Source organism: Stegostoma tigrinum, chromosome 23, assembly GCF_030684315.1.
Source record: "Stegostoma tigrinum isolate sSteTig4 chromosome 23, sSteTig4.hap1, whole genome shotgun sequence".
Lineage (NCBI taxonomy): Eukaryota > Metazoa > Chordata > Chondrichthyes > Orectolobiformes > Stegostomatidae > Stegostoma > Stegostoma tigrinum.
Window position 1 is genome coordinate 8,477,549 of NC_081376.1, and position 12,500 is coordinate 8,490,048.

The following is a 12,500-nucleotide window of genomic DNA, read 5'->3' on the forward strand; positions in this document are numbered from 1 at the left end:
AACATCAGCTTTCCTACTCCTCTGATGTTGCCTGGCCTACTGTGTTCATCCAGCTCCACACTGTGTTATCTCTGACTTGAGCATCAGCAGTTCTTACTATCTCTTGAGAATTTTAAAGATGTAGTCATCTATGGGATGTGGGAGACACTGGCTAATCCATTATTTATTGCTCAAGCCTAATTACCCTTGAGAAGACGGTGATGAGAAGTGTTCTTGAACTGCTGCAGTCCAAATGATCACTGAAATATGAAGATAGATCAACTGGGCTTGTACCCACTGGAATTTAGAAGAAGGAGGTGGGGGAAATGCATAAAATCCTGATGGGACTGGACAGGCTAGATGAGGGAAAAATGTTCCCGGTATTGGGGAAGTCCCGAATTAGGGTTCACAGTCTAAGAATAAGGGGGGCCATTCAGGACTGAGATGAGGAAGAATTTCTTCATTCAGAGAGTTGTGAACCTGTGGGATTCTCTCCCACAGGAGGCTGTTGGGGCCAATTTTTTGGATATATTCAAGAGGCAGCTGGATGTGATCCTTGCAGCCAAAAGGATCAAGGGGTACCGAGAGAAGGCAGGAGTGGGATACCGAAATTGCAAGATCAGCCATGATCCTATTAAATGGTACTGCAGGCTTGAAGGGCCGAATGGCCTACTCCTGCACTTATTTTCTACATTTCTATGTTAGGAAGGGAATTGCTAGATTTTGACTCAACAACTATGCATCAAATATTAAAGACAACTATAATAACTAGAATCGCAACCCTTTACCTTGACAATTTCGGAATCCTTGGGTTCCCTAATTATGTTCTCCGACTGCAGAGGTTTACCACCCAGTGAGATTATGTGGATGGGTTGTGGAAGCCTCGGTGTCTGCAGTGAAATGATGAGTAGGCTCATTATAAATCCACAGGCAAGTCCAATGCAGAGGCCAGAGAAGAACGATGGCAGCGGTAATACAAAATAGCTGTAGGCCAGAGTGGCAAAACACATTAGAGTTTTACTTGGCACTTTTTGAGAAGGTTGTAGTGGAGTCAAGGCTTGACTGGAATAGGAGTATGTTGTATCATGTCCACACCACATATTGTCTTCATTGGGCTCAGTTTCTATAATCTGTAGCACATCTCCATCTGAACAGATCTCATATCTTGGGTTACTGGTGTCCCCATAACCCTGTGGAAAGGGCAGATAGTGTTTCCTCTGTTTCTCAATTGCATGTCTTCCTGTAGAAGCCACTTCTGTATGAGGTGGTCGACCAGCCTCTCCCTTTTCCGATTTAAGCATCTCCATTCTGAACTTATCAAAGCCAGGCCTTTTGTTCTTGTTATGTGCATCACTGCCACAGACTTCAGAGTTGGGGGAACGGAAGGAATCTGTGCTACTGGTGTTTGATTGTGATGCTTTAGATTTGGGGCTTCCACTACTTTCATCTCCAATGATCTTACTTAGCATGTTCAATGGCTCTTGGATAGCCTCGGAGAATTTCCTTTTGGTGTCTTCAAGCTTGGCTTCGACTTCAGGAACCTTGAAGAAACTAATTTTGCTCTCGGCTGGTGAAAGCAGCGGCGATGGTGGAGCTGTCTTGGAATCTCCATTTCTTCCCCTGGGTTGGGTTAACTGGTGCCAAAGGTACAAGTTCAGCTTTGAGTCTGACTTTGACTGGGTAACCTCAGGTTCGTGACGTGAGATTTCAGTGGAGATGGACTTGACCAGGCTAAGCAAAGGCTTCGGTTTCAGAGGTGACACGTCCTTGGACTCGATTTCCGTTGACAGGGATTTGACGAGGCTAATCAGAGGCATTGTTTCGGAAGAACCACAAGAGTTAACTGAGGATGCTAAAGGGGAAGAAACAGTTGGAAAAAAGAAGTCGCCTAAAAATCCAGAAAGTGAAGAAGAAGATGGGAGTGATAAAGCTGGTAGGTTTATGCGTTCCTCAGAGTAAGGAACATTTTCTTCTGGTATTCCTTCATTCTCCTCTGCCATAGTTATTCCATTGTCCTCCCTAGCCATTGAGCAGGCCATTTCCCGTCCTTCTGATCTTTCCCAGTCTCCACGCCCTGCCAGAGAAGTTAAATGGATGGCAATTCCTTTCCCCGGGGACACACGCTCCTGCTGTTTGTGTCTCTTCTCTTGGAGATTGGCTGTTGATAGAGAGCAGGAAGGGGGTGACAGCATTTTGTGGTCCTGCCCCTTACTCCCAAAATTTGCCATCACTTACAAGCCGAAGACTGGGCAGCGTTTCTGAAAGAGAAATGTAACACTTAATTATAATCAATCCGTCACTCTGATGGAAGGCTTTTATACACTCGCCTTCATTTTGATGATTATCCCTTCTGTGACTTGTGACGAATTCTCCAACTGCGGTTATTAATTTGACCTTTTCAATAACGAGATTGCAACTATAATTGCAAAGGTTGTTGTGGCTTTGCAAACAATTACCAATCTCAAAATGAATTTATTTAAAAATTTCTCATGTGCGCTTCATGTCCATGAATAATCTTGATGACTTAAGCTTTGCTTCTTTGTTACTCTATTTTAACGTGTACAGTTACCCTCCCAAACAACAAAAAAGAGAGGTGAATGTTCACCTTGCCTGCAATTCTGGGGTATTTTAACTCATTTACATTCAGTTACAGAGTCATACAGCACAGAAACAGACCCTTCGATCCAACCAATTCATGCTAACCATGATCCCAAACTAAACTAGTCCCACCAGCTCATGCCTAGCCCATATCCCTCCAAATATTTCTAATTCAGGTACTTACCTAAAAGTCTTTTAAATGTTACGCCTGTGCCCGTATCCATCACTTCCTCTCAAAGGTTATTCCTCAAACAAACCAATCTCTGTGAAAAAAAATGCCCCGCTTGACTTTTTCAAAATATTTCTGCTCTCACCTTAAAAAACACGCCCCCTAGTCTTGAAATCTCCCACCCTAGGGTAAAGATAAATGCCATCCACCTTATCTAAGCCCCTCGTGATTTTTTAACCTCTATAAGGCCACCCCTCAGCCTCCTACGCTCCAGCGAAAAACGTCCCAGGCTATGCAGCTTCTCCTTCTGACTCTCTTCATACAGTTGATCCACTTGCCTGCAGGAATTGGGCTATGAAAAGGATACCGAACAGATGTCAGGAGAGCAAGAGCAGGCATCCCTTTGACAGCCGAGAAGTGGGGTTTAGGAGGATCTTATGGGGAGGAAGGGTGAATCCAGAACACCGAAGGCTAACATTGTCCTTGACTCCAGGGGGAGAATCCTGGCTGTTTCTGGCTCAGTAAACGTAATTCTCACACTCCAACCTTGTGGAAAAGCCAAGCCTGTTTTCCCCCAGTGAGTCCCCACTTACAACTGAAGTCAGAAGCCTCCGATTCGGATTTTTCAGGATTTGACAGGTGTCACGTCTGTTCAACCCACCAAAACCAGGGATTGACATCAGAACAGCATAAAACAGAGAACACCTCGTGAAGCTATATAGAAATTATACAGGAACACAACACCTGCATTGGAATGTTTTCACATTAGGAATTTGAAGCTTTAACTAGTTTTGTCTTTAGGTTCTGACGCAGCCCAGATAGAAATATCGGATGATACTTGTTTACTGGGATTTGTTAGAACTTTAAGGGTGTGATTTAATTGGCCTGACAGATTGTAGACCTTACAACAAACACCTCAATGCCTTCCCACCACCCAATCAGTTCCAAGGGAGAGGCCCAATGTCATGATGTCGTCTTCAGGCACTTAGGTGGCTATTGTTGGGTTCTCTCCAGGGTTCAGGATCCTGGTGGAACAAGCCCAACCAACTGAGTGCTGTCGGTCAATCAGAGATGAGTGTCAGTGGATCATTAAAAAACCCTATGTCAGCCCCTTTTATATTCCAATTTAATTGGGCGATGTTTAGCTATTGCTTGGAGACCAATCGTAGAATCTCAACAATGTGGAATCAGGCCCTTCGACCCAACAAGTCCACACCAGCCCTGAGCATCCACCTAGACCCACCTGCCTATAACCCACCTAAGTTACACATCCCTGGACACTCTGGGCAATTTATCATGGCCAATCCACCGTAACCTGCACATCTTAGGACTGTGGGAGGAAACCGGAGCACCCAGAGGAAACCCACGCAGACACAGGGAGAATGTGTGAACTCCAGACAGACAGTCACCTGAGGCTGGAGTCAAACCCAGGTCCCTGATGCTGTGAGGCTGCAGTGCTAACCACTGAGCCACTGTGCTCCCCTAACCTAACACATGCTTGAGGAATCTCATCTTGTCTTTCAATTCAACACTCTGCTGGAGACTGCGGACTCCACAACAAGTTCAACGACGTTGGTTTTCATCCTGGTTTCTCTTTGCCCCTTCATGTCGTATTCCAATCATAGAATCCTTATAGTGTGGAAGCAGGCCATTCAGCCCATCTTCCAGGTGTGGAGAACCAAGGAAATTGATTAGTGAGTCACTTAAAGCAGGTAGGCGTTGGGAAATTTAAAAGAATTCTAGTTTCAAACCAAAATGCATTCAGCAGCAGTCACAGTGAAGCTGCGAAACGAAACCTCCATCACGGCCAGAAAGACAGCCCACATTACTCTTCCACATCAGCAGGAGTCACGGGTCAGCAGTGGTCACTACTGGGTTTGTAGGTCACCAGTGACAGGAGCAAACAGCCTGAGATGGGATGATCTCTCTGCAGTTATTGCCATGTTGTCAGTGGGGTTATTCACAGCATATGGTGAGGCATCAGGGTACACCTGGAAACCCGCCCATGTGGTGTGCACCCTTTTGCTACTGCCAGGACAGGCTGAAACCCTTAAGTTGCCCTCGATAAACACTAAGGCCAGACTTGTCCTTTCCCACCTTTGACTCAGTCAGGAGGAGCTGAGAAGGTCGTGGATTCCATGTCCTGGTGCCTACATGCCTGACCGCACAGCTCCCAATCCCCTTCATGACAGGCATCATTCAATTTCACCCTCAGTGACATTGCAGAGTCATTTGTCACGTAAGTGTATTAAGGATAAAATAACGGAAGAATACTTTATTCTTTAAGCAGGCATTGTTGTCCTCAGAGGTCCATTCACAATGGTCTATTTTGTATTAAATTCACGGCCGGTTATGTCAGTCGCATTTGTCTTTTCTGAATGCAGAAGTAACTCTGATTGCAGTATTCATGCTTGGACATTCTCAATGGAAAAGACAGGACTTGTAAGCAATCACAAGATAATCATATTCCTTTGTAACGTGTGGGTATTGTCAACAGAAAATGAAATGATTGCAAGATTGATGTGTGTTATAGCAACTGTTACAGCATAATAACAGCAATATCATTATTCATGTAGTGAAGTGTTATTTTTTATGAATAAGTAATCTATTACATTACAGCCTTCTGCCAGTTTTAACAAAAACTGGAACTGATCAATGGTATGACAGGATCCTGAAAGCAATTTGATTTTATGAAATGAATGTGGTACCTAGATTAGCAATTAGATGAAACTCATTTAAATGTGAAATGAAAGCTAAGCATAATCTTGGCATTTACCTGCAGTCAAAGTACAATTTTGTACATGAGTTTGATTTCAACTAACTTCTACTGTCTAGTCATTCTCCCAAGGATGAATACATTTTCAGTATTCAAGAACAAAAACAAAGTTGCTGGAAAAGCTCAGCAGGTCTGGTAGCATTTGTGAAGGAGAAAACAGAGTTAACGTTTCGGGTCCGGTGACCCTTCAGTATTACATGATTATGCTGGATGAGTCAATATTATTCAATAATGGTTTTCTGAAGGAACATTCCTACATGGAGTAACACTTATAAACATGGAGGTTACTGGGCTTTTATACGGTTATAGAGTTATCAGTCACCAATTAGATGTCAGTATGTTTGGCTCCTGCATCAGGAATGCAGACTTTGAAACTTTTCCAGTCCCATTAATGTGACTTGGGAGAAAGTGCTGTCTGATATGAGACTTTGTTACTGAAATAACTGCCTGAAGGCCAGTATCCCATCATCAGGTCACCCTTTGTTCACACATGCTTCATACATAACACTGACTCAACTAGTTCAGAGCTGGCTTCCAGAGTGAACAGAGCCCCTAACACTCCTGTTCCTATCTGTCAGCCAGGGCTCCCTGATTGGACCAGATTAACAGCCTCCAATCAGGGAACTCACACTCAATGAGATCCACCTGACTGACCTCATTCCAATCACTATAGTTACAACTATAAGAAAGCCCCCCTAAAATCAGCACTGCAGTCCTCATTCCTCCCAGCACTCCACCCCCCTCACTTCAAACATTCCAGGCATGGTGGCTCAGTGGTTAGCACTGCTGCCTCACAGCGCCAGGGACCCGGGTTCGATTCCAGCCTCGGGTGACTGTCCGTGTGGAGTTTGCACGCTCTCCCCGTGTCTGCGTGGGCTTCCTCGAGCTGCTTTGGTTTCCTCCCACAATCCAGTGATGTGCTGGTTGGGTGGATTGGCTGTGGGAAACGCATGGTTAAAGTAGGGGGATGTGTCTGGGTGGGATCATCTTTGGAGGCTTGGTGATAGGCTGAATGGCCTGCTTCCACACTGTAGGAATTCTATAATTTGAATCAGCTCGCCAGTTCCAATTTAGTTTGTCCATCTTTTATGCAAATTCATGTCTCCATTTAACAATCCAAAGGGCAGCAAAGGAAACCCAACCACTTCTGTGTGCATATCTCCTCGGGCCATGGACTCGCAACACCACTTCCCAACATGTTGTATAAGGGATTAATGCAGCAGCTAATCTGTGCCAGCAATATTTCACGAGCAGTGCGGGGATGAATAACCAGGTTGCCTTTTTTTTTGCGCCTGAAGGGAGAAAGTCCATTGTTCTGCAAAAAAAGTGCCAAATGGGTTTGAAATCCGAATGAGTGGCTCAGATGTTGCACTAACACCATTTCCCCCACATACACCACCAAACTCACCCACCCCGCCCCTGAACATTCCTCCCACATCCTGGTGTAAATGTTGGCTGCCGGTTTGGGAACAGAGTTTGTGGAATTACGGTTGTAGCACTATCCTTGCAAACTGGGAACCATGTCAGCTATTGCAAAAGTTCTCAACCTAAATTGCCAGGTTTACCACACCAGACTATTAAACGAATTAACAGCGGACGTGGAAATCCATCAGGTTCTGATTAATTTCAAGTTGGAACTTGATGAGTGAAGAATGGAACTAAAGCTCACAGTTTGTGACCATTTTTGCAGTGCATTGAGTGTGACTGTCAGTGAGTGTGGGCGGTAGTGCTCCCAGGTCTGGGAGGGTTGTGAAAACTTTGTGGGTTCAATCCCACACTCAAGTTTCCCTTCATCGTCTCGGCTGACCTGGATGGTTCAAGGAGAGGACAGGCAACATCTGAGCCACTCATTCGGATTTCAAACCCATTTGGCACTTTTTTTGTAGAACAATGGACTTTCTCCCTTCAGGCGCCAAAAAAAAGGCAACCTGGTTATTCATCCCCACACTGCTCGAGAAATATTGCTGGCACAGATTAGCTGCTGCATTAATCCCTTATACAACAATTGGAAATTATTCACTAACAAACATGGTATTTGCTGGAAAAACTCAGCTGGTCTTCCAGCATCTATGGAGAGAAAGCAAAATTAATGTTTTGGGTCCAATAACCCTTCTGTTCTGATGCCACAAGATCTATTGAGTATTTGCAGTAATTTCTGGTTTTGTTTTTGATTTCCAGAATCCGCAGGTCCTTTATATTTTGTTTATTTTGAATTTTTTGAGGGTGAAGTGAATGTATGGTGACCTACACTAACCGAAGTAGTTTATCACGAGATTTACCAGGATGTAGCCGGGTGCGGAAAGTTTGAGTGATACAGAAAGGCTGGACAAGTTGGGACTTCTTTCACTGGAGCGCAGGAGGTTGAGAGAGGTTTATCAAACCATGAGGGGAACAGATGGAGTTAATGGTGGGTGTCTTTTCCCTAGGGTTGGGGGTTTCAAGACAAGGGGGCACATTTTGAATGTGAGAGGAGAGAGATTTACAAAGGACATGAGGGGCAAATTTTTTTACACAGTGAGTGGTTCGAATGTGGAGCGAGCTTCCTGAGGAAGTGGTGGATGTGGGTACAGTTACAATGTTTGAAAGACATTTGGAGAAGTACATGAATAGGAAAGCGTTGGAGGGATATGGGCCAGGAGCAGGCAGGTGAGACCAGTTTAGTGTGGGATTATGGTCAGTATGGACTGGCTGGACTGAAGGTCTGTTTTATTATTGTATAACTCCACAACTCTGACTTTGGTGGGGTGAGAAGAGATGTGGAAATGGTCCAGGTTTTAGCGGGGTGGTGGGGTTCAATCCCAAAGGAGTAATTGATTCTGGAGTTGGGGGAAGGGTTATGGTCCTGGAGGGAAAGTGGTGTAGAGAATTTGATGAGGGGATTGTATCCCAGGAGCCCATCCCAGTGAGCTGGAATTGAGTATGAGGCCTAGGGAGGCTGTGTGTACAGAGTGAGGCCTGGTGCACAGGTGACAGAACTTGAAGAGGGATGTTGCGATGAGAGGGGGAATCGGGGTGGAGTGGGGAAGGGCAGGTGAAGTAGAGATAGTTGATGGGAATACACCTCAGGTTTGGGAAGCTTGAAAAACCAATGGCAGTTTAAATCCAAATGATAATGGGTCTTGCGGTGTCATTAAGGATTTAAAGTGGCAGCTACATTGTTGGGTGCAAATTGTTTCATGGACAACCTCCTGCCTCAGTTCATGTAACTAATGGGTATGTTGGAGGCGGGTTGGAGTGGCCGATCTGATTTTTAAGGCTTTAATCACCCCCCAAAAAAGCCCTAACCTCACCCCAATCACCAAACCCTCACGGGTTGAAAGAAAACTTTCCAATGAAACAATTCGCAAATTTCTACATGAATTATTGTCATGAAATATCCAAAACTAACACAGCTCATTTTCTCATCTACTAGCGAAGAGTGGTATCATTGGTTAATGGTGTGCAATGGAAAATGTCACATTGCTTATTGCTTAAGGTTAACATTTATTATTGTGATTTCATTAAAGATGGATGCAACTGTACTTGCCTTATTTATTCGTTTTGTGAGAAGTGGGCGCCGTTAGCTGGGCCAGCACTTATTGCCCGTCTCTTGGTGGTGGTGAACAGCTGTAGTCTATTTCGTGCAGGGTTAGGGTTGTCAGGGAGGGAATTCCAGGATTTTGATCCTGTGATACTAAAGGAAATACGATATACTTCAACCTGGTTGATGACAAGCCTTTAGACACAATCATTAAGGTATTGAATGAGAGGCATAGATAGAGTTGATAGCCAGAGACTATTTCCCAGGGCAGAAATGGCTAGCACGAGGGGTCATAGTTTTAAGCTGGTTGGTGGAAAGTATAGAGGGGATGTCAGAGGCAGGTTCTTTACGCAGAGAGTTGTGAGAGCATGGAATGCGTTGCCGGCAGCAGTTGTGGAAGCAAGGTCATTGGGGTCGTTTAAGAGACTGCTGGACCTGTATATGGTCACAGAAATTTGAGGGTGCATACATGAGGATCAATGGTCGGCACAACATTGTGGGCTGAAGGGCCTGTTCTGTGCTGTACTGTTCTATGTTCTATGTTCTATGAGACACTGGTTACGAAAAGAATGTACTCAAATGTCATTTGATCCTATAAAAGAGGTACCCGGAATCCACTAGCTAAGGCCATATTTGGGTCACTGGGTAGCTGAGAGAGCCATGTGCCAAATGAACTAATCCTTGTGTAGTTAATCCCCTGTCTTCTCTGAAGAGCACAATCAAATGAGACACCGTAGAAAACCCTGAGTTGGTTTCCACTCTCTGTTTTAATTCAGTTTGAAAGTCTTGAAACCCATTTGTTCTTTTGATTGTCTGCCTACCTCAGGCAGAGTTAAAAAAATCAACCCAACAGCTACTGTCACTGCAAAATGAACTAAATTGAGAGTAATCATTTTTATCAGTTCAATGTTGAACACAACAGGCCGCCAATTTTAGCCTGAAATAAGTCAACTCACCAACCTTCAAGATCCATAGCCCCCTTTAAATTCAAAGGATCTTAACCTGATTAGCTCGCCATCCCACTCTTTACTAAATGTGCGTGTGTGTGTGTGTGTGTGTGTGTGTGTGTGTGTGTGTGTGTGTGCGTATGTGTGTGTGGTGTGTGTGAGACAGAGAGCATTTCAAGTCTGTGTGAATTTTGAACGAATGTGGAATTTCAAGGGTGTGAATTTCATGTGCATGTGTGAATTTCAAGTTTGTGTTTGGAATTTCAAGTGTGTGAATTTTGAATGTGTGTAGAATTTCAAGGGTGTGAATTTCGAGTGCATGTTCAAGTTTGTGGGTGTGTGTAAATGTTGGACTGTTTCTTACTATAATTGTGAGACATGTAAAGTATAATAAATGCTATTCTTTTAAAGTCAAAGAACCCTGCCAGTGCCTGTTACAGTCACAGTAAAGCAACAGTTAAACGCTCATTGATTCGATATGCATACACCTTTCAAAATACAACTGATGAATTGAGCAAGCAAGCCAAGAAGATAGGAGTCATCCCAACCCTCCTTATCTTCATTCAGTGCCAGAATCTCCAAGGAATTTCATTTTTAACCTCGCTACCAATGTAAATAATTCACAATATAAATGGCATTTTTCATGCACTATTGATTTTTTTTTTGCTTCTGTTTTGTAACAAAGCATTACAGGAGATGTTCCTGCTTGTCAACAATTATTTCAGTGAAATTTAATTTATCATTCGAGAATGTGGGTGGTATTTTGTAGCAGGTTTGGAGGGTGGGGGGTGATATCTGAGAGTATTGCAGGAGAAGTCCAGCGAATCCCTTTCCAAAGCCTGGAGCAACTGGTTGAGTTTTCCAACAGAGTTCCAGCATTGAGGTGAAATTCCCAGCAGGGAGTGATGAGAGATCTATTTTGCAGGGAATATCGCTTCCTATCATCCACTAGCTGCAAATCTTGCTTTATTGATATGCAGCTTCCTATCACATCATGGAATGGATCAAAACCAGACACTGTGAATTAAACAGCTCCACCTCTCCATGTGCTCCTCCAGACTGCCACCCAGTTACCAACATCTCAGGGCACACAGCAACAGGCAAATGCTCCTCACATCCACAGAAGGCTGGCACAAGCCAGCCTGTCCGTGCCAACACATGGCACATCTCCAATGCATTTGCACAATGCTGTTGCTCTTCAATGCTGTACATTGGCATGCGCTGGCAAATGGTGGTGAAATGCTGCTTCCTCTTGGGGACAGGCACCCAGCTCACAGACTGGTCCAGGCAGGATCAGGGCTGCTCACTTACTTCCTTAGTGTTCACTTACCTAGTGCCTACCTAGATGCTTGCAGCATCCCTGTCTCTTTACACTTTGCCCCCTCATCCTGAGCTGAAAGTTTCATTGCGCCTCTGTATTCTCTTGCTGCTTAGTGCATATTGGGCAGCCAGCAGTGATCAGTCAGGTGATGGACATGCTGTTCCAAGCTCACAACTGCCCTGCATGCCAACTATGGGCATGGCAAACACACTGCTTCAAGCAAATGGCCATATCCCAAAGTTTCAGGGAGGTGCTCCTCACATTTCCAAGGTGTCACTTATCAGTTCCAGCACAGAAAGTCAAAAGCTGCCTCCAACATCTGTCCAGGAGTTTGGGCACTATCAGACACCCATTCATAGTCTGTGCCTCTACCATCTGGGGAGTGGCTCACAGTCATTTGGGTACAGTCCAGGAGGCTGGGGAACTGCACAGATATAACTTAGGGTTCTGGTCTCACTCAATGTCTGGCATTGCTCAGCAGAGTGGCACAGCGTCTCAGTGGTTAGCGCTGCTGCCTCACAGCGCCAGAAACCCATGTTTGATTCCACCCTCGGGCAACTATGTGGAGTTTGCACATTCTCCCTGTGTCTGCATGGGTTTCCTCTCACAGTCCAAACATGTGCAGGTTAGGTGGATTGGCAATGCTGAATTGCCCATAATGTCCAGAGATGTTTACGTTAGGTGGGTTAGACATGGGGAAATGCAGGCGTAGGGGAATGAGTTTGAGGTGGCATGTTCTTCGGAGGGATGGTGTGGACTTGTTGGGCTGAATGGCCTGTTTGCACACTGTAGGGGACTCTGTGATTCTGTGAAAGCCACTCAATGTTGGCGGAACACAGCCAATCTGGGAGTTCTGCCCATCAGATATGAGAGGGCAGTGGTGGAGGCATGGGGGGTTGGTGGTTTGTGTGGTAGCTGGTGCTGTAGGAGGGAGGTTGGGAGGCTTAATCATCAGGAGTGGAGGTAGATTGTTGGGATGTAGAGCAGATTACAGCTGGAGGGTACCTCAGTCTGTAAGACAAATGGACAACAGAACATGGTAGTGTAAGGGTCAGGGGGCAAGGAGGAGGTTGACGACAGCAAACAACACCATGGCTTCCAAAAGGAGACAATGAGTTACAAGAGATAGTAGGAACTGCTGGTGCTTGAGAATCTGAGATAACAAGGTGTAGAGCTCGATGAACACCGCA

At 44.9% G+C, this 12,500-nt stretch overlaps 1 protein-coding gene across 5 annotated transcripts in view; it reads right to left on the reverse strand.

Annotated features, from left to right (window-relative positions):
* The window catches only part of tex2l (testis expressed 2, like), a 141,829-nt gene that overhangs the window by 71,258 nt on the left and 58,071 nt on the right, over positions 1–12,500 (reverse strand). For all 5 annotated transcript variants that reach the window (XR_009447160.1, XM_048552345.2, XM_048552346.2 and 2 more), the window contains one exon: positions 768–2,237. Coding sequence is in view for 4 of the 5 variants with exons in the window: in XM_048552345.2 (XP_048408302.2) it covers positions 768–2,207 (1,440 nt within the window). In the remaining variant the exon portion in view is untranslated. The remainder of the gene's footprint in view (positions 1–767; positions 2,238–12,500) is intronic.